The sequence below is a fragment of the Halichoerus grypus genome, chromosome 8, assembly GCF_964656455.1.
Source record: "Halichoerus grypus chromosome 8, mHalGry1.hap1.1, whole genome shotgun sequence".
NCBI classification, from domain to species: Eukaryota; Metazoa; Chordata; class Mammalia; order Carnivora; family Phocidae; genus Halichoerus; species Halichoerus grypus.
In genome coordinates, this window is record NC_135719.1 from 113,350,479 (window position 1) to 113,372,126 (window position 21,648).

General features: G+C 50.6%; 1 protein-coding gene and 2 long non-coding RNA genes across 5 annotated transcripts; 1 reads left to right on the plus strand and 2 right to left on the minus strand.

The window, feature by feature from the left end:
- Positions 1-7,422: 7,422 nt before the first annotated feature.
- SIX1 (SIX homeobox 1) lies at positions 7,423-11,422 on the minus strand. 2 transcript variants are annotated; one of them, XM_036097906.2, is made up of 2 exons: positions 10,726-11,422; positions 7,423-8,694 (listed from the first exon to the last, which is right to left on the minus strand). In XM_036097906.2, the coding sequence occupies exons 1-2, from the start codon at positions 11,283-11,285 to the stop codon at positions 8,400-8,402; spliced, it is 855 nt and encodes a 284-aa protein (XP_035953799.1). In that variant the 5' UTR covers positions 11,286-11,422; the 3' UTR covers positions 7,423-8,399. The 2 variants fall into 2 exon arrangements, with proteins under 2 accessions (XP_035953799.1, XP_077909907.1); XM_078053781.1 differs by having other exon boundaries at positions 8,554-8,694; positions 10,785-11,347.
- Positions 11,423-13,085: 1,663 nt separating this feature from the next.
- LOC118539403 (uncharacterized) lies at positions 13,086-19,910 on the minus strand. 2 transcript variants are annotated; one of them, XR_013440718.1, is made up of 3 exons: positions 17,719-19,910; positions 16,120-16,396; positions 13,086-15,281 (listed from the first exon to the last, which is right to left on the minus strand). It is a non-coding gene; the product is annotated as an uncharacterized LOC118539403 (long non-coding RNA). The 2 variants fall into 2 exon arrangements; XR_004919159.2 differs by lacking the exon at positions 13,086-15,281 and having other exon boundaries at positions 16,037-16,396.
- LOC118539404 (uncharacterized) lies at positions 19,235-20,288 on the plus strand. Its single transcript, XR_004919162.2, has 2 exons — positions 19,235-19,364; positions 19,801-20,288. It is a non-coding gene; the product is annotated as an uncharacterized LOC118539404 (long non-coding RNA).
- Positions 20,289-21,648: the final 1,360 nt, after the last annotated feature.

Below are 21,648 nucleotides of genomic sequence, written 5' to 3' on the forward strand. Positions count from 1 at the left end.
TGGGCCGGGGCCTGCGCTGCCGCCGGCGGGAGGCTCTAGGCCCCGCTGCAGAGGCCGCGCTACAAAGCAGGGGTCTGTGCTGGGCCTGAGGCCGCGGTTTCCCTTCTCACTCGGAGTTGACCCTCACGACAGACGCGACCGTGGCGGCAGCGGCGGCCCCCGCGGTCTGGAAGCGCAGCGCCTGGGGCGCGGCGTGGAAGTCGGCCCCGAGAGGCGCCCGGGCCGCTGGCGCCCTGCGCTCTCCGCGCTCTCCTCTCCTTCCGCAGCTCGGAGAGCCTGCCCGCCGCAGCCCCAACCCTCTCCTCTCTCCTCCCCCAGCCCCGCGCCAGGCTCCGCTTTCCCTCCGTCAGCCCTAGGCCGAATTCAACCCGAGAAGGCTCCTTTGAGCTTTTGTGTTTGCTGGGGGAGATGTGGGCGCAGGAGGGATCGCGTTACAACTTTCATTTCCTGAAATGTTTGAGGGAACATCCAGGGTTTTTATCCCCCCATCAGGCCAGGCGATGGGCTCGGGTTTCAGGCCTTGTCACTCAGCTGTCACCAAACAAACGAAGCTCTCAGAGCCCTGGAGAGGGAGTGCTACCTGCTATTCATGACCCCTGGAGCAGGTGATCGCTCATGGGAAAAACAGGTAGAATTAATCATAGGGCTGTTCTCTGTTTCCTCTCCTTTTTGGCAGACCTGCCCACAGTGTGAAACCTGTCAGAAAACAAATTAACTCTTTCTTGTCCCCCAGGGGAGCTAAAAATAAACTTTCAGAAAACCCAACGCACATTCACATCAATGACCTGAATGAGAATTGGAGGGAACATCTTTACATCTGGCTCAACTTGGCAATTTCTTAGTTTGTGGGGTTCCCATCTTAGCGGGACTTGGAACATGAAGGAACCAGGAGAAAATGGGGCATATTCCGGTCACCTGGTTCTACCTACTGAAAGGAGCCCCAGGTGTGGTCTCTGAACTTAGGTAGATTCATCTCCTTCCTTCCTGGTGTCAGTGCAGTTGGGCTTAACCCTAGTTAAAAGAAAACCTTTACCCTACCACAAGTTTCTAAGAAATGTCTGTAAATGGGTGTTTTCTCTCCCCCAGACTCTTCCCTAAATCGACCTTGTTGAGCATCCATGTTGGGCTCTGTATTAGAAAATCCAAATTATCTCAAAATTTCCCCCATTTATTTTATTCCTAATTCAGAAGTAATTTTTTTAAAAAATTCTTGCCTTAGTTGCTCAAAAACAGAAAAGTTAGCATACTAGTGTTCTTTGTTGTGTGGATACTGTTTAACTGCTACTTATTAAATACTATAATACAAATTTTGAACTATACCTTTATTTTCTATTTCATTTTTTTTTTTTTTTTGTCCTATAACTCTTTCCCTCCCTGGGGAAAAAAAATTTAATTAGAAGGAAAGAGGAAATCCATACAGATTTGCTTCTAAGATACATTAATGTTAGAAAAGTTAACAAGGACAGTTTGGGAGCCTTAAAACAGACTGATTTTTTAAAACAGGAGTATGGTAAGGGGACTGCATTGTCATTCAGCCTTTTAGTTTTACCATAAAAGATTTGTGTGTGTGTGAGAAATCAGGAGATATATTGTATGTAAAAATAATCCTCCTGGCTTTCTTTATGAAGATTTTGTATGTTTATTTTGAAATCAGCCATTGGTTCCAGATTCCCAGAACTGATTTTCTTAGATTAGCTATTTGTACTCAGAGGTAGAGCCCTGAGCAATATTATTCTTCAATTAAAATCAAGAACTTGACTTTAGGAGGAAGCATGTTGTGTTTATATAGCATCAGCAATGCATAGAAAATATTCACCACACATATCTGCAGACAGACAAGGCTCCAATTGTTTAAACGTTCTTTTCACTTCGTAGATACTAAGGCACATTGACTTTCTATCTGGCTTAATTTTTTTAAGCTTGTTACCTACTTTCACATTCATGGCATTCTAAATAAATACAGAGCTAATGCTTCTTCCATGTAACTATCCCCTTGACTTAGAGGTAAAGTTGCCTTTTGCAAGGTATTGCAGACTATGCCACCTCCTCCTCAAAAATGGGCATTTTCTGTACAAGCACCGTAAGTTTTTGCTCCCCTCCACCAACCACATCAGTCCCCACAACTATCCCCCCCACCACATAAAAACTGCAAAAGTTAAGGGAGCATTACTGCATACTGATGCTTCCAGTTTAAATATAATATCTCTGTGAGAGCTAACTAAAGATGTCACAGCTATGTGGGTTTGTTTTGTTTTGTTTTGTTTTTTTCACAGTCCCATTGCCTTTTCCTGGTATTTAGATTATTTGGATAAGTGGCAACTCAAATTAGAATTGAAGTGTTGCAAAGCAGCTGAAGTCATGCCTGGGGTAGGGGAGCAAAAGAGAGTAGTTGAGTTTGTAAAAAACAAAACAAAACAAAAAACACTTAATATAAAGTAAAGAACACCTAGAAAGTTGGTTTTGCAGGCTTGCTGACAACAACCTGCAGATTTTGTATTAGGGATGCTGACTGACCAGCTCTATGAAATGTTAAAGGTTTCAATGTTCTTTAAGAATCCTAAAACAGTTTAATGCCCTATGTTTAGCAAAAATATGTTGTCTAGGGCTGTTCTTTCCCTTAAGATCCCACATCCATATCAGCTCAGGTCCTGAATGACCACTCCCCCAAAAAACCCATGTATCTATTATAAATAAACCATGATATTTTAAAAGTCATAATCAATTTTAAATCCTAAATGAAAATAAATTATATAGCAAATTGAAATAAATTTGACTTGTGTTAATTCATGAGTGCTTCTATTTGGGTCTGCCTATGTCAGTCATATAAAAGATTTATCTCTAATTTGGAGTAGGAAGAACAGGGGACCAGATGGAGGAAGCTAGTATGCATTTCCATGCCTCCTTACTAAAGTAAAGGGCCAGCATCTATCTTTCTACTTACCTGTCCTTTTCATGACAGCCACTAATGACAGTGAAGAAAGGAGAGCAATCAGTATCACCTCGTAGTATTTTAATTACAAGTGGGTAGCCACTTCAGGTAAGCTTAAGTGTGTGTTAAATCTGAAGTTAACCTTTTTTTCTCTCAATGATAAGATTGTTGGAGGTTTGGTTTTCAGTTTTTTGGCTTTGTTTTTCTTTCTACATTTTCCTGTTGGATCCAGAAAAAAAAAAAATGTGATTTTAAGAATATTTTAACGTTATGGCAAAGGAAAACAATAAACGAGCACTTTCCCAAAAGGAGAGGGAGAACAAAAGACTCCCATACAGCAAAGAAAAAGAGGGGAGCAACTTCTGGTTGGTTGTGCTCTACCTGCTGAGAATAGGGTCTCAGCTGTCCATTAACAAGTTAAAAGGAGAGAAGCTGAAACTCAAACTGGAGAGCCCGGCGTCCACGCGCCTCAAGCAGTCTCCTTCTCTTTGTTTTTAAATGCTACTGTAGTGTTGTTTTTCGCTGTCTGAAAGTACCACAGCGTCTAAAACACTGATTGTCATCCTCAGTGGGAGAACAGGTTTCCAATTTCATCAGCTGGAACGAAATTGTGTGTGTATACTCGGCTTAAAACACTAGAGAAAACGCGGCCTTCCCAGGGCAGCGCTTTTTCTGGGTGGACAGTAAGCCAACAATTCGCCCAAGATTTTGACTCTTTTTGTTCCTGGCTGGCTCCTCAGTCTCTTTAGAGAACCTTCCAGGTGGAGCTACTGGAGTCAATCAGACTGGGGGAGGGGTCACTGTGATCTCGAGGGGCTCAGAAGTTCCCACCTAAGGTCGCAGAGCAGACCTGCTGGCTAAGGGCCCGAGCCCTCGGGCAGCCTCTGTGCGGATTGCCCTTTGGGGGCGAAATGGGCACAGGCACTGGTTCCGCTGGCTTCCGGCGGCTGGAGAAGGTAGCTGGGGAGAGTGTTAGTGTTCCTCTCCTGGGGAAAGCTCAGAAAAAGGGGAAACAGCTCAGAGAGAGCACGTGGGCCACCAGCGACTCTCCTCACCTTACCCTGATCCCGCTGTCCCTGTCAACGCCACCTACCCACCAGAGAAGGGCAGAATGCGCGCGGCGATAGCCCGGCGGCCCGAAGCGCCCCGCAGGCCTCGGCTGGTGCCTTCCCTGCTGGGGCCGCGGGCCGTGCGTGGGGAAGAGGCTGCTGCCCGGCCCAGGGCCACCGGCCCAGGGGAAAACGTCCCCCCGCCGAAGAAGGGGAGTCTAGAAACCAGGGCCGCTCTCCTCGACCGACGACGCTCTAGCGACGGGCGGGGGAAGAGACGCCCTCTCTGGCTGGCACTCCTCTGCCAAGGGCGCGGGTGAGAAGCACAGATCCGAAAGCCGAGGCCGAGGCCCCAGGAAGCAAAGGAGACGGGGCATAGCTGAAGCAGGAAGGGCAGTAGGGAACAGCGGCGGGGCCTAGGCCGCCTCCCGACTAGGCTCTGCGGCCCGAGGCCGCTGCCCTGCACCCAAAGCGCGGTGTCGGAGAACCCGAGAGCGTGCACACGTGCGGCGCAGCCCGGGGCCAGGACGGCCTCACCCCGCCGCCGCCCGGCCTGCTCCAACCCCGCAGTCGTGCGTCCGCGGCCACCCACGCGCCTCGCCCAGAATTTAGCTCCGCTCCACGACTCAAAGCGGGAGACCGGGACTTGGGCCGGAGAGGTGGCTCCGGGGTACACAAGACGACGGCTGCTCATTGTCCCGCGAAGCTCAGGCTCCCGCCTGGGTGTCTGCCCCTCGGGGACAGCCTCGCAGCCTCTGTACCCAAGGTCTCCGCGGGCCGGCCCACCAGGCCGCTGGAGCTGAGCTGGGATGCGGGACCCGGGCGCGATTGTCTGTGAACCGGTGGAGAAGAGGCCCCGCCAGGGCCGGGAGGAGAGAGCTCCGGCGCCCGGACTCCCCGCGCCTCGGGAGGGCAGAGAGTGGCAAGGAACTGCCTCTGGAGTCTGCGGGTGGCGGGAGGAGCTCCCCCAGTTTTCTGCAGCCCGAGTGGCGCGGCATGGACGCTTCTGGATTCCCAGGACCTGGAGTTCTGCCTGCAGACGTTACCAAAGGCCTCCAGGTGGGGGAGGCGGTAGGCGTGAAGCCCCCTTCAGCCGCAGCCGCTGCGGGAGTCGCGGCGGCAGCGGCGGCCGAGCAGAGCAACCGCGGCTCTGCGTGGGTTCAGTGCCAGGTGCCCGACTGGCCGTCAAGGTGCGGGGCAGAGGGGCGTTCACGAGGGCCACCGCTCAGCAAACAGAGTTTGCCCATAAACGCCAATGCCAATGCCTCTTCCTGGAAGTTTCCACTTGAGCTCGGGTCAAGACCAAGCTGTCCTTGCCTGCAGAATTGGTTCAAGACCCGCAGCGCCCGGCCCCGGCGGCGCCAGTCTCCTTGCCTGCAGCTCGTGGGGCTTTGAGGGCTAACCGCCGGCCACGTCCCTTTGCCTCCGAATACTTAGGAAGCTTCGTTCTCAGCCAAGAGGTCAAGGCGAGCAGGCAGCTGGGACCCGAACAATTGTGTGTTCAGATTTAAAACGTCAGGGAAAAGAAATCGCCCTAATATTTGTGTGGGTTTTTTTTTTTTTTTTCATTTTACTTGGCAAAAGGCTGTAAGGTTTCGTCCTAAAAACACTATTTATAAGCCGTTGTTCATTACTTTGGCTATCATTAAGAAACCTGCAGAGGAGAAACGAAAAGTGGCTTTTGATTCAGTTAAACTGCGACGCCGAGAAGATAAATTGGAGGTCCCTTAACAGCTGGTCCTCGAAGATTTCCTCAAGGAAAAAAAAAATGTGGTTAGTTCCCCCCAGTGATCGCTCTAAGATTGCCAAGAAAACTCACAGGAATATCCAGCTTTCTCGCCTCCTCCTGCTTGTCCCTAGTTCAGCCAGACTGAGCCGGGGATGGCGGAGGAAGGCATATTGTGCAATTTCTTATTAAACACATCTGGAATATGCGCACTCTGAATCGAGTGCCAGGGATTTTACAAAGAGTTTATGACTGCGACAGAAAATTGTCCTTTTAACGAGTTTACAAGCAGTAATCACAGGGGTTTTTACAGGACTGGCCCGCTCTGCTCCTCGCCAGATCTGCAGACCTTTCTTTCCAAGATTCACCAACCGAGGGAGCAGGAAGTGGGCCCGGGCGCCCAGGGAGACAGACCTTCCACGAGTCTAAAATTATACCAAGCAGAGCTGGAAGAGTGGGGGGTAGTCAGCAGAGTAGGAAGAGAGGGCATGTAAGAAATTAAAGTAATTGGCCCTTCCTTATTTTCCAGGGAGATTTCCGCGGTGTCCTTTGAAGCCTGTCAGGGTCATTGAAAGCTATCTTTGTGCAGGGTGTTTGTTTTGGGGAGTGAATGTGAAGAATGTGCGGAGATCCCCTGTGAGAGCCCCTCCTGCAGAGGGTGGCATTTCTCCGTGGCCCAAGACATGGAGAATAAACACCCTCGTGACTTAAATAAACACCAACTTAATGATCCAAAACACTAACAAGGGAGATTGGGACCCTGAGCTCCCAATCCAAATGATGGTCTCCCAGCGGCTGTGTGCACATCTGTCCATCACTGAGGGGGAAAAAATGACTTTATAAGTAAAAGTGACTACAGTTAAGTACAGTGATCCTTTCTCCTTTGAACTCAGTCAAAGCTATTTGACATTAAAAAAAAAAAACAACAACTCATAATAAGGCCTAAATTCCACTCCCCACCCCATACACACACCTCAGTCTCCTAGATCAGGACAGGAAAGATAGGAAAGAGTAAGAAAAAAAATGAATATATTAATAGTGACATGGATGAGGAAAAATCAAAATTATGAAACTGTCATGTCAGAAAATAAATAGACTCTCTCTGGGGAGCAATATTTTTACAAAGCACAAGCAAGCCAGTCCTGTTATCCTGAGTAGAATTTTAATAAATAATGCCATTTGTTTCACTAATTTTAAAAGCTAAATACAAAGATACATCATTTTTGCCCCAGGCAAAAATAATATGGAGCCTACATGATTACTGGGATTTTTCTGGACACTATCCGGCAGCAGTGCAAAGAGCTCTGGTCCTACTGGTCTGCTTTCTATTTATACAGATTAATTCACAATGTTGTTATCCTTGTTCAAGTGCCCCCCCTTTTCTTTCCAAGCAGATAAATTATTTTACTTTCACAGTCTTGTCATAAACTCATTAATACAAAAGAGCTGATTTAACATATGAACGCTGTGGAGAAGAGCTAGTGGTAAACAAAACTTCATATCTAAATAATAAAAAAATAAATACCCCAAAGCTAACTTCACTCTTTTTCTGTCACATAATCAACTCAGTCACCACTCCTGGCTCAGGTGGTGGCCTTCAAAGTACCCTGCAATTCACAACCACCATTAAGTAAGAAAGCAAGAAAACTTCAAAAAAAAGAGGGGGAGGCCAATGACAGCAATACACAACTCACCTTTCAGAAACAGAATCATACTCCTGGTGTTCTACTAAGTTTTAATTTAGACTGGTTTAGGTACAATAGAAAAGAAACCTGAAAACACATGCTGTTTTAGTAACAAATACCAGGTTGCCAGATTTGTCGTATATTTTTGCAGGCTAGAAACTAGGAACAAAAGAAACCCTTAACAGGAGTAGGCTACAGATATGAAAGCTTCAAGGGCATGAGAAGTAATGGCATTCAGGAAAGTGTTTTTTTCACATTGGTACATTTTTAAAGTTTGCCATTAAAAAAACCCAAGAAAACAAACAACAACCAAAAACCCCACCAAATTTGACAAAAATAGTTGTATTACTAATGGTCACTGCTATTTCTAACTGCCTTACACAGAGAGCATTAAGACGTTTAGGCACTTTTTTTCCCCCTAATACTGTTCTTTCATTTTAATCTACATAAAAGTGTTTAACACTAAATAATGAAAAATGTAAACTTAATTTTCCCCATCAAAAAGTTATAAGATCATATTTTTTCTATTCACCTTAAGAATGCAACCAGTTCCTCCTGGCTGGAGGCTCTTATTTTCACAATTTTGACTTCTCTCTCTCTTTCTTCATTTCCTTTTCCTCTTCCCAAAAAGACTTTTCCATAAATAAATTAAAAGGAAATATTTAAAATCCAGTTGATTTGTAATTCCCATTCACTGAAAAAAAAAGAAAGGCTACTGAAGCTGGCACATGGATTGCCCAGAACCAAGACTGGGTGACTGGGTGCTTTTGTTTGTTTGGGTTTTTTTTTTTTTTTTCCTGATCTCTGCACTGGGATGGGAAATGCAAGAGTCGGAGAGAAGAAGGCAACTAAGCTTGAGATTGCTGTTGGTTTTGAGTTTTAAAAAGATATTTGTGAAAGTTCACCATTCCTTTATATGCAGAGAACCCCAGAAACAAGCTGCAAAAATGTTCCTGATTTCTATTTACAGGTGTCCCTAGTCACTGCTTCCAGGCCCAGCCCCTCCCCACTTAAGACCCCAAGTCCACCAGACTGGAGGTGAGGGGGCCCAGCAGGGAGTCCTGGAGCTGATGTTGGTGGGCTTGCAGGCTGTGGCTGGGCTGCGAGGAGGTTAAGCCAGGGAGAGAATAGTTTGAGCTCCTGGCGTGGCCCATATTGCCCTGCAGCAGAAGTACCGAGTTCTGGTCTGGACTTTGGGGAGGTGAGAATTCTTCTTCTGAGCTGGACATGAGCGGCTTGCCCCCTTCCAGAGGAGAGAGTTGATTCTGCTTGTTGGAGGAGGAGTTATTGTTTTCGGTGTTCTCCCTAAGAAATAGAGGACAACACCATATGGTTAAAAAAAAAAAAAAAGTAGGTTAAAAAAAGTGTGAGTGGAAGGAGGGGAGCTGGAAGAAGGAAAGGGCCATTGTGCAATCAGTCATATACCCGAATGGAGGAGCTGTGCCCTCCCACCCACTCCCAAGGGTCCTGGGGGAAGTAAGGAGGCAGAGGAGTCTGGAGAAATGGGGAACTACGGACAGAGCTTGTGGGGAGCCAGGTCCTTTCCTCTTCCAGATTTTAGAAAGCCAGATCAGTAGGACTTATTTGAAACACAGAAATTACTTTAAAAATTTTGTTCAAGCAGTTATTTTTAAATACCTCTCAACCAGCACATTTAGAAGTAATTAAGTTTGAAAGTCTTCCAACAAATAGTTGTTGGTGATAAAGAAAATGATCAGAGGACAAACAGAGCCCCACGCGCAGATGTCTAGGGTGAATCAAGTCAATTGCCCTGTTCCCATCTGAGGAAACAATTAAACGTCGAGTTTCCCTGGCCCTGCCCGGAGGTTGCGGTTTCAGAAGCACAGGACAGGTCATGGGAAGTGGTGTCCGGAGCAGCCCAGTGACCTGAGTAAACACAGGGAGCGAAGCCAGTCTCTCCGATTTCAGCAGGGAGTGGGCCCTCGGGCCTGGCTTATAGGACGACCGTTTTGTAACTAAAATCTAACTGGAACCGTATTGTCCCTGTCTCCGTGTTAGTCGCTCAGTCCTGAGTCCCTCACAGCCCCCCTCTCAAACCCCCTGTCGGACACCCACAACAGCGCACCGTTTCCCCGCAGAGGAAACTTCGAGACCCCGCTCAGCCCGAGAGCCGGTGCGGCATGCCCGGGCGTCGGTCCGGATGCTCGGTGCTGGTAAACTTCAGCATTTCGAAGCCCTGACCGCTTCCGCCTTCAGGCCCATCCTCCTCGGCCCCAGCGCCTGCCTGGCTCCCTCTTTCTCTCCCCGGCCCTCCCAGTCTCTCGCCCAGAAAAGCCACTGCAGCTGAGAGGATCCAGGCTCCATGCTTTTCCACCCAGAGGGGAACGCAGAGGCGACATCTGCGGCCCCCAGGCTCGGAAGCGAACAAAGGAAACCCAGCCCTCCCGGGCGCTCAGGTTTCCCCAAAACTCCTCGGCTTCCCGGAGCGCCCTCGCCGCCGCCGCCGCCGCCGCCTCCCCGCGCTCTTCCGAACCTCGTCCGGAAACTGCACAGCAAACGGATGGAGCGGGGCCAGGTGGACCGGGGTGTTCGCGCGACGAGGGCGGAGGCAGAGACAGGTTAAAATAAGATTGCCTTCTGAGCTCCAGAGAGAAGTCTGCGACTGGGGACCCCTTCCTCATCCGGGCCGGCGGCGCGGACCGCCAGATGGACCCGCCGAGGCAGCGGGACACGCGCGAGGCAGCCCCGAGAGGAGCAGGCGCCAGATAATGAAGCGCCAACTCTTCCAAAGCCCTCTTTTCTGTGGATTTCTTTTTAAAGTCTCCTCCCTTTATACAGCTAGTACGGAATGAAGCGGCGACCTCTCGCCCAAAAAGCCTACCAGGAGAGAGCGAGTACGGAACGCGGCGGGAGTGGAGGCAGAGCAGATGTCTCAGGCCAGCTCCACCCCTCTGGGGAGCAAGAGCAGAGAGGTTCGCTACCCTCAGCCCCCACCGAACCCCTTTCCTCGAGACACCAATCAACACTTCCCCTGTAGTGGATCTCGAAACTCACTCCGCACCCCCCACCCCCACTCGTCGCCCCAGCCAACCAGGGAGGCATGAAAAACAAACCTAGCGCCAATATTTCCTGACACTCACACCCCCAAGAAGCCCACGCGCGGGCGCTCAAATCAAATGACTCCCCATCCCTAGCAAGCGATCTCAGAGTTCATGAACTTTCGCTGCAGTACCGCGGAGGCCTGGGCGCCGCCCCGCGGACGGGCTCCAGCCGGCCGGGAGGACGCGGTGGCGGGTGCCAGCAGGGGCGAGAAGGGGCGGAGGGGAAAGGAAGGCTTCCCGGGGTCGCCCGAGCAGCGGGAAGCACGCCGCGTACCTTTCCTTGGCCTCGGCGGCCCGGTCTCTTTGCCTCCGGTTCTTAAACCAGTTGCTGACCTGGGTGGTGGTGAGCCCAGTGGCCTCGGCCAGCTCCCGCTTCTCACGAGGCGAGGGGTATGGGTTGTGCGCGTACCACTCGCGCAGCACGCCCCGTGACTTCTCCTTGAAGCAGTAGCTGGTCTCCTCGCCGTCCCAGATGGTGCGCGGCAGCGGGAATTTTCGGCGCACTCGGTATTTGCCCACCGCGCCCAGCGGCCGGCCGCGCAGCTTCTCGGCCTCCACGTAGTGCGCCTTCAGCCACAGTTGCTGCAGCTTGGGATGGTTGTGAGGCGAGAACTGGTGGCTCTCCAGGATCTTGTAGAGCTCGCGGAAGTTCCCGCGGTGGAAGGCAACCACGGCCTTGGCCTTGAGCACGCTTTCGTTCTTGTGCAGGTGGTCGCAGGCGGGGAGCGACCACAGGAACCTGCCCAGACGCTCCAGGTTCCCGCCTTGCTGCAGAACTTCGCACACGCACGCCACTTGCTCCTGCGTGAAGCCGAACGACGGCAGCATCGACATGGCTGGGGCCTGCCGAGGTGCACTGCCCGGGCGCACGCGGCAGGGAGCAGCGCCGAAAAAGCAGGGGGCGGCAGCCGCAGGGAGGGGGGCGCAGCTGCTCCTAACCCCCTCCCTAGGATTTCCGTAGGCGAAAAAGCTGGTCGAAATTTAGGGCTGGGCGGCCGAGGAAGAAGGACGAGGGGAGGGGAGCGCTGGACACCGAGCGGCCGGCTCACTCCGCAGCCTTTTGGGCCTCTCTGGCTCCGGCCTCCCGCCTCCCGCCGGGTTGATGCTGCTCGTTGCCGGGGAACTTGGTTTCTGTTCTCCCCGCAGCGGCCTTAAAGCGCGCAGCGTCCCCGGCGCGCTGATTGGCTGCGGGCGGCGCCTATCCGGGGCTGGCCAGCCCGCGCGCCGCCGGGCCAGGCAGCGAGGCCGCGCCGCCCCGCGCGGGGAGGGCGCGGCAGTGGAGCCCGGGATAGGGAGTGGTGGGAGGAGAAGGACCCGGAGAGGTGGGAAGAGGGGTGAGAGGGGGGAGGAGGGAGCCGCGCTGCCCAGGGGCGGGGGGTGTGAGTGGGTGAGCGCGTCAGGACCCTGCAACGTGAGCCCCCTCTCCAGTGTCACCTAAGGGCAGCCGTGCACATCTCTGCACAAATCAATGACTCCAGACCTTATAATTCCTCTCCTCTCCCTCCGTACCCCTGTCCCTGTCCCTTGCAGACTTGCCCTTTGCCGGTGAGCTCATATTTAATTACCTTAATGTTGGAATGAATAAATAATGGATTGATGAATAGCTTAGGGAACGCGATAAATAATACAAGATCAGAACTGGGCTCCGGGCTGCAGCCTCTGGAAGAGTGGCTTCTCCCCGGCTGACTTCAACTCTAGGAGCCTAATTTCCTCCGCCGTTCTTCCTTCGCCCCCACCGCCCTCCATAGGGCACAGGTATTCCCAGCTGGATAGCGCTTCCCTCATTTTCAAGAGGCCACGACTGTTTGGGACCATGCGAAGAGCTGTTTAGAGCATTGTTGCTGAGCAAATAAAGATTCTGAGGATTCATTTGTGATTTGGTATCTAAACGTTCTGTGGTTTAAGCGGGCAGCTTTCTGGACTCAGTTTCCTCATCGGCGCGTTTGCGTTTTCCATTCCTCTGCTACTGAGGAATGCCGAGAAGCTTTACTTGCTATTAGCAAAAATGCTTTGGGAACCTCGAACGAAAGGCGCTGGATGGGGTGTAAATTAAATAAAACTGTGTCCGGCTCCAATAGCCATCTGATTGTAACCTAATCCTTGCCCTGCTCTGAGAGGGACACTGCCCTCAAAGCCAGGACGACAGCGGCTCCAAGAAGATTAAATAAAGAGGTGTGTGTGTGTGTGTGTGTGTGTGTGTGTGTGTGTGTGTGTGTGTAGGTTGCAACGCAGGCCTATTTTACTGCCAGGGAATGAGAGATGTCCTGCAATTTCAGTCCCATCATCTGTTATTTTGTGTATATGTGGAGAATGTTTAGTAAAACTGTACAAACAAATGAAGCTGTAATTATCTTAAGCCTCATTTGCACACCTTGTTCCAAAGCAATTATTAAAAAGATTTTGAAAACAATTAGTGTCTCTAAACAAAGATAATCTATTGTCAGTAGCTGAGACTGGCAGCAGATAAGAACAATGCGGGAAGATAAGGGGAGCAGAATGGTAGAAGGAGAGTGACTTTATAACTATACTTATCTCTGATTAGATAAGTTCAAAACAGAATTTTAAGTACACTTCAAAAATGCTTTTGATTTAAATGCACCCTCTTAGTGAATGTGAAGAACAAACTCTAGGCTCTTTAAACTTGCTTGTCTTCTTCAAATATGTTTTGATTACATTAGCCAGAGCCCAGCTCCACAGAACCATTTATGTATTAAGACATAAGTGGGAGAAGGAGCACTGCATAAGTTTCCCCTGGTATTATTTATATGGTTTCAAAATAATGTGCCCAGTTCAGTGCACCCTGCGATGTACATTTTAAACTCATGAAGGGTTTCACCCTTCTGTCCTGGCTGTCTCTCCAGAGGTTCCAAGTAGAGAGAAGCTGCTTCTCCCCTGAACTCCCACACAATGCATTTTTGCATCCTTAAAATTCTGCAGTATCCCATGCAATTAGACCTTGGAAATAGATGCTGATATTTCATTACCTTTAGAGTTATCTTTTTTAAAATCCATGTAATGGGTGCATAATATTTCTTTTCTTTTCTTTCTTATTTTTCTTTTCTTTTCTCTCTTTCTTTTTCTTTTCTTTCTTTTTTCTTCCTTCTTCTTCTTGGTGCATATTATTTCAAAAGAGCCCCTACCATTAGGTGTGCCCAATGACTTACTTTCTAAACTGGAAGCCTGGCACGGCTGAGCCCAAGCCCATGTGTCTGGTAATTTTCCCTCGCCGTCTTATTTTAGTGCTCATGATGTTTCAGATGAAGTCTTAAGGAGCTGCAGTGTCCTGCCAGAAGGAACGTCTCTGCTTGGAATAGTCCTTATTGACATGGCAGCTGTATGAGGACCGGAACTGAAGCTTAAACTCCGCTCTAAAAATCAGTTAATACCCTCAAGTCTGGAGCAAGTGCGCAGAATTAAAATGTGTGTGTAGGGGGTGGAGGGTCTGTAAGTCCAGCCACGTCTCTTAAAAGACAAACGGTAAGTTGAGTATGGGGTGTACTTTATAATTAACAATTTTGTATAAGGAAATGAGGCGTAGCTTGGACAAATAAGGGCAGGTATAAATTTACAGGGGATGACGAGGAGCAGAAAGACGGCAATTAGACACCAATATGACCACCTTTTTTTTCTGCTTCCTCAGACCTCTCTGCCCACTTCTTTTCATCTTTCTTCAAAAGGAACAAGGACGTGAGAGACGTTGGCGACAACTGGGGAGATGACCGCGTGGGTGCCGCGATTGCCGGCACCGCGATGATGAGATGTGGTGCTAGTCCTCAGAGGCCGTGCCCGGGCCGGCCAGCCTTTCTCCTTGCATTTAATCCAATAGATCGCGGGACTAGAAAGGAGAGGTGCTATTCGCTTTGTACCAATGAGCCTACCTACTATTTCGATCCCTTGGTTAGGGAAACCAATTGTTATAAATGTTAATTGTTGGTTCGGATATATAAGGTTTCCCAAAATGGAGCCTTTCAGTGAAAACCACTAAAAGAGGTAAAATGACGTGAATTTACAAACCACATAAACCAATGATCCATTTTAAATCGCACACAGAAAGGTTTGAGTTGTTCTAGTAACTTAAAACCTTTGCTGTCAATGCAAATCACACGAAAAACAGAGATGCGTCGGAGATTTAAAGGGAACGAGCAACTATAGCTGCTGCCCTTGCTGCTTCTCGGCGGCTCCCGAGGGTAACGCGGCTGGCGACCGTCGCCCGACGCCTGGTTTCGGCTCTTCTGTGCCTCCTCAGTGCAGGTAACCGCCGGGTGCGCACAACCGGTTTCTGGAAAAGGCCAATGCACTAGCTGCTGGTGGGGTTTCTCGGCTGGGTCGATATATAAGGCCTTGGTTTAAAAACCTCTGTGTGGAACCCACTTGCTTCCCTTCTGGCTTGGAGAGAGATGCTTTGGGGCTCCCGGCCCGCTTTCTTGGCATTCCTTCGCCATCAAGAACTACAGCGGGGATCCTACTCTACCTACAGATATTTGGAAGGGAAGAGCATCGGGAGGTGTTCCTTCAATAAATTAGCGTCGTCGTTCTGGGGCAGTGCGGAGACTCCCCAAATCCTGGCTGCAGTGACAACATTCATCTTTTTCCTCTGCTTGGTTGGAAACTCCGGGTGCCCTCGACCCTTGGGATCCTGGGCTGCGACGGCCAGCGCGGCGCCGGAGCAGCCGCCCACCTGCCTCCTGGGGGACCGTGCTCCCGGCGAGGTCTGAATAGGCCGAGGACTCAGGCAGGGAGATTTGCGGACCCCGAGAAGAGAAACTCAAAACCAGTCCATTAGTAAATGAGTTTTGTGTTGTCAAGGCTCTTTCCCATCCACTTGCTGTTCTGAAAAATAGATCACGTTTCGTTATCTTTAGTGGGAATCTGCAACGTGACACCGGATCCGCGCGGCCCCCGCCTCTCTCCCTCCCTCCTTTCCAACCTCGTTCGGCAGGGCCAAGGGGAGCCGGCCGGCCTCCGCGGCTTATTTCTGAACAATGAAGATTTGTCTGTTCCCCTAATATATTTATGTATGTATGGAAAGAGGCAGTTTTCTCCTGGAAGCGGGAAGCTGCGAGGAGAGCCTCCCACTTCCTTGGTGAGAAAATCCAGCGCCAGCCCAAGACGCCAGGAGACCGGCGCCCCCCGCCCACACCTGGACAAACAGAGCGGGCTGCTAGGCCGGCTTGCTGCTAAAAACCCTGCCGCCCCGCGCGGCTCCTGAAAATACAGGCTCCGCATTGTCCCAGGGGCGGGGAAAGGAGACGAAGACCAGCACTGAGAGACAGCGCTGCGAGGGAACTCAGATTGGAGGACAGGGCTGGGCTGTGGGTTTGGAGAGCTTATCCTCCCTTGTGTGTGTCCTCCCACGTCTGGTCTCTCTCTGTGTGTCCCTCTAACTTCTCTCTTTTCATTCTGAAAGAGGAAACTCGTTTATTTTGTGTGCGAACCTCGTTTCTCATTTCTCATTTATTCTCTTATCTCTCTCACCCTCTCTCCCTCACTGTCTCAATCTCATTGTTCTGTTTCTCTCTGTCCTTCTGTCTCTGTCTCTGTCTCTCTCACTCTCTCTCACACACACACACACACACACACACACACCCTCGGGATCTCTTTATTTCTCTCTGGCCGGGTCCCCTCCCTTCCGCCAGGCTCCGGGCGCCTGCATCTTTCTGCCGCGGACCTGAGGTTTCACAGACAGAGGGTGCTGGCGCGGGGCAAGTCAACGCTGAAGTCCGGGCAGGGGCATCGCGCTCAGCCTGGAGACCAGCTAAGTTGAGCGGTGGCGTCGTCAAAACGTGGGGGAGCCCGTGGGTAGGGCGGAGGAAGAAGGTGGGCTGGCCACCTGGACGGAAAGGGCCGCCTTTAGCTGCGTTCTGAGAAGGCTGTGGCTGAGGGACTCGCCAATGACCCTATTTGAGCCAGAAGATGCCACTCGACACCAGATGCCAAGCACCTTTCTAGAAAATGAAGGGGAGTGTTATAAGAATCCATTATTAAGAATTGAAGACACTCTTGTCACCTTTTTATTAATATCATCTTAGGGCAAATTTACACAAAAAAAATCATCTTCAAGAGTCCTTATCTTCCACTGAATTTCCAATCAACTTTTTTCTCAACTAATGTACATCCTGAATACCGCATCTGTCTAAGCTAAGAAGAATTTCCTTTTGGGAGGTGAAAGCCTGCAGCTCCTCCTGTTCAGAGGAAAGTGCTAGTGACGGTAATGCAGGGTGACACTAAATAAACAGTTAGGGTGGACTGGAAAGATGGAGTTAATTATCCAGTGAGCTGCGTTTCAGCCCAGACCATCAGGGGCTGATTTGTTTTGGCTCACAGTCCAAGGAAGGAGACAAACCACTCTCTTCTCTACATCTCTTAGGGATCCTGATCACTGGTGTCTCAAACAAAACAAAAAACAAAAGCCACTACTTAGGTATCACTATTTCAATTAAAATTTGGGTTATTACACCTCTACAGACTCTGCAGAAAATGTCTCCTCCACTACCCCCTAGCCCTGGAGAGAAGACCCAAAGTGACCCAAAACTGCACTCCCCAAATCCTTTTATAAGAGGCCCCCTAGTAAGGAAAGTGTACATCCAGCACCCCCATCCCATCTTTTCCCTTAGATTCTTACAATTTTATATAACTACATGTTCATAAAAACTAAGATGTTGGCCTGGTTTTTACGATGGTTTTACTCCTCCCCCACCCCCCCCAAATCAGGCTTCTTGAAATTTAAGATGCAATTAGATTTATTGTTTGCGTGATTCAGTGACTATCCAGTTTCTTCAGGTAAGCCTGCACTTATATATAAATCCTAGTAACTTAAAACTTCTCCCTCCCCACTTTACTCTTCCCTCCCTCCCCTCAGCCCCCTCCCACCCCACTTCCCCGGCACATTCTGATATTAATAATCCCTGGCTGCCCCTCTTTCCGGGTCATTACGGTACTGCTGGTCTCTAATCAATCCTAATGCGATGGCAATTGGAGTCCCTGATGACTGCGGCTCGGGTTTCTTGTAATGGCTCTACCACATTTTCCTGGACCTCCTCCTTTAACCTGAGATGCCAGGGGGACGAGTCCCTTCTCGGCTGCTGATTACTTCAAGATGTGGGGGCTGGTTTGAGCAGAACGAGAAAGAGACACGCGCACAGCGTGGCTACCACTGTGGGCTGGGCGGCTGGGGCTAGCAAAGGCGTCTGCACACCCGGCGCCGCACCCGAACGCCTTTTGCTACTCTCTTTTTTCTTTTCTTCCCATTTTCCAGGCCCAAACTCACCCTGGCGGACAGAGATGAAGATTCTTACAAGCTTTTTTTTTCTTCTTTTTTTTCCTTCTCCTGATAATGGCGATGCTTCGTGGTCTCTGGGCCTCTGCAGTTCCCGCGGGTTCCCAAAATGCAGCATCTGCCTGGGCTCCCAGGCCAGGCCTGACCCTCGTTCAGCAGTGAAAGCCTCTCCCCATTCGTCAGAGCCGACTCTCTTTGCTCGTAGTTATTTTCTCCCAGTGCAATTCCCTCCTCCCCAATTTTAGCGTACTTGTACCTAAGAGGAACAGGAGTTTTATCCATCTTTTCTCGCTGACCCTCGACGTCTCTTCCCTTCCTTACTCCAGTAGTGCCTGAAACTCTGCCGAGGCCCGGTCATGCCAGGATATGACCCTCTTCTCTTTCAACCTCCGAGGGTCCATCGCTCAGAATCTTTAATCACTAGGGACAAAGGCCCGACACTTCTTTTTGGCTGATGCCATTGGGAGAGACAACCAAGAGTTAGAACTTGCGCTAGACCTCCTTCTCCCCACCCCTACGAAATCTCCCTAGCTTACCCTACCCTGGTCCAGGCCCCGCAGCGAGGCGATCAGCACGTTCTCGGCATTTGTATTCTTCCATTTCTCAGCCTAAAGCCATTTAGCGTAACCCGAGCCCAGGATAATTGCCACGTTTCTGCCGCGATACTTCTAAAAACAAGATAATGCTTCTGAATTGCGGAAGAAAGTGCTGTGGACAAATTGGGCGCTGAGCTGCCGAGATGGATCGCTTTGTTAGGGCGGCCGGTGGTTTGCGACTCAATTAGTGCATTTCTGAGAGCTGCTTGCGCTCTGGAGCCGGGTCAGCTCGAGGGGAACTACCCCTGTGGCTCCCAGGCACAAGGAGAGTTTGGGGGGAGGTGTGTGAAAGTACTTCAGGCCTGTACCTGTGTCGGTGCAAATCCACGCCATAGGAAATGTTTTTGCAGTCTCACACGAGTACATTGGGTTCTAAAGGATCCAGATGTTTGCGGACAGAAGCTTGACAGCCTCCGCTCTGAATGGGCCGAGAGGCATTTGTCTGAAGCGCTAGTCCTCTGAGCTGTGTGGAAAGAAATACTGGGTGGAGCGTGCTGGGAAGATGCCCACTCATGCCCCTCCGCGCGTCTCGCCCACCCGCCTGGGTTTGGATTTTGCAACAACTTTTCTAACACCGCGGCTGTGCCCTTCTGCAAGCCCGCAGGGTGAGGCTTCCAGAGCTGGCAGACCGCGAGGGACGCGTTTAGGGCTTGAACAAGGCTATAAGAACTTTCCTTGCCTCCACTCAAGTTCACTCGCCACCCTCCCATCACCCGGCTTGCAGATCCAGGTCCACTTTTGGCCGGCGGATCTTGCGGACCTGGATAAGCCGCTCTGCCAGGTGCGCGCGCGCGTCCAAGTCGCCGCGTGCGCGCGCGCGCGCGGAAAAGAGCTCGCAGCCCCGCCCGCCCGCGGGCAGTGCCTAGGCGGGGGAGCCAGGCCTCCCTCCGGTCCCACCGCCTGCGCCCGGAACCCCTCCCTGGGGCCACGCGAGAGCTCTCGGGCGCCGCGTCTGCGCCGGGGACAGCTCCGCCCAGAGCTGCAGCCAGAGGTCGGGCGCTCCTGCCCCGCCAAGCGCAGGCCTCGGACCCCGCCGCTGTCGTGGGTTGTTCCCCGAGGCGATTATTCGCGGGGGCGTGAAGGAGGGGACCGGGCTGAGGAGGGCAGGGGCAAAAAGCAGGCGCGCGGAGGTCAGCGGAGCAGGGAGGGGGTCCAGGCGCGGCGGGCGCGGCCGCAGGAGAGAGAGGGCGCTGTCTTCCTGGCAAAGGATCCCCGGGCTGGCCGGCAGGAACTGAAACAAAAAAGAAAAGAAAGTCTGCCGGCTGAGTCCCGGGGGTGAGGGGCGCGCGGGGGGAGGGGCTAGTTGGCCCGGCGGATTCTCGGCCCACCGCCCGGGAACCGCCTGGCCTGTGGTGGCCTTGCCAGCGCCGAGTAGCCCCGAGCCGGACTCGCAGGAAAGGGATCTTCCCTGGGTTCCTTTAGCTTTCCCCACAGTTGCCTTCCTTCAGGGCCATCCTTCCCTCGCTTTCTTCCTCAGAGAACCGGAGGTGTTGGGTAGGGTCGGTCTCGCTTCACTGACGATTGAGGTGCCCCAGTTTCCCCGAGGCGAGCAGGGAGCGGAGCGAATCCGGATTCCCTTGCCCGGAGCGGGGCCGGCTTTTCGGTTTCGTGAGTTCTCCAGAAGGAAACCCGGACGCCAACCAATCTTCAAATCGAAGCCTCGCAGCAAGTGGCCTCACCTGGTTTGGCCGCGCCTTGCCCAGGAACAACGAAGAGAAGACCCTCTTATTTACCGTCACCAGTTAGCCGGGGCGCACACTCAGAGACCAGAGGGTCCCGAAGACAACTGCTGTCAACCATTCCCCACCCAAACCCACAAATCTAAAAACTGAATTTATATGAATTCAGGAGAAACTGCTATCCCTCCATTCCAAAAGTACATACTTCTCCTCTGCCATCTACAAAGGAAAATGTGTTCTTGTCTTTCCGTGCTCGTAATAAAGAAGGCGAAGCAAACCAAAAGGATCCCAAAGTCCCTCATCTTCTGTCTTGAAAGGTCCCTCTGTATTAACAGATGTAGTAAAAGGCCCTCCTGGTTTTTACATAGATGACCAGAACCGAACCTCTCCTTACACGTCCGTCACCAGAGAGTCTCAAGCTCCAGTCTCCATGTGAATTTCTTGGGGGAGTAGAGACTCTTCCATAGCCCTTCCAGTAGAATTTAGGTGGCCCTGAAGTTCCGCCTTTGGCAAGACAGCAATTTCCTAGGAGTAACTGGGTGGCCTGGCTGCAATCCGCCTGCCTCTTCACATTGAGAAACACTTCTCTTGCGGGAACGTCTGTTTCTATTCATCCGATTTTCTAATTTCTTTGATCAGCTTAAATATTTTCTTGGCAAACGGAAATTGACCATGCCATGAATATGATAACAACCTGCTTGGAAAGAAAGCTATTTTGTTTCCAAGCAGCAGGAAAAAAAGGGTGGGGGTGGGGGGAGCTGGCTGGTTAGGAATGCCTGTAACAGATTTCTGCACATACATCTTTGCAGTCTGAAGCAGCCTTGTGAAGCTGCCTTTTCCCCCAATACAGTTTCTTCCCTTTCTCCCCTCCCCTCAGATAAACACACACCTGGCCTCCTAAAAGTCTTTGATAGTCTTTATAAAAAAAATAGAACTTCAATAGACGCCTCTGGAGAATTTCCCTTTAAAACATAGATGAAAGGCAAGGTTAATACAATGTTCTCTTAATCCCTTTGCCTTCTGAGTCAAAATAAATATTTTCTTCTGCATATGATTGTACATCCTGCCATTTGGCTGTGGCTATAAGCAAATCGACCGGTAATAAAAGTGTTTTGAGGCTGTGTATTAAATGCAGTTCTCTTGAAATCAAGGGGATGGTGAGGGAGGGAGGGAGGAGTCTTACTTCACAGGCAAGAGTTGGTGGGTTTCTGAAAAAGCTGCAAGAAAAGGACCTTTCACCTCTCATTAGTGATGGCATCAGTGCTCGGGCAGAGTGGAGCTGAGGTCATGTTACATATGGCACACAGTCTGCTCTGCACTTGAAACGTCAGCTTTGAAATTTTAGAGAGGGGAAAGGTCATCTTTAATAAGCTAAAGTCTGGGGCTCCCATTGCCCTCCTCACAAACTGGGTGGGTGTCCATATGCTTCGAACCTTCTGCACAAGTTTTGTTGTTGTTGTTTTTTTAATTTGTAGTTTTAAGCTGATTTTTTTTCACATCTTCAAGTTGTAATGTTTTCAGCTGTTAATACTCCAAAAGGACTTTCATTTTTATAACGACTCTGTCATCTTTCCTTTTGTTTTTATGTAATCATAAAACCGTCTGTTCTGAGTGATAGCTTTTAGAACTCAACTTCCCAGGAGAAA

Excerpts from the sequence above, each read along its gene's own strand:
- SIX1 (XM_036097906.2), bottom strand. The coding sequence starts at position 11,285 with ATGTCGATGCTGCCGTCGTTCGGCTTCACGCAGGAGCAAGTGGCGTGC. Across the intron at positions 8,695-10,725 it reads GCCGCCGAGGCCAAGGAAAG|GGAGAACACCGAAAACAATA; the intron begins GTACGCGGCGTG and ends TCTATTTCTTAG.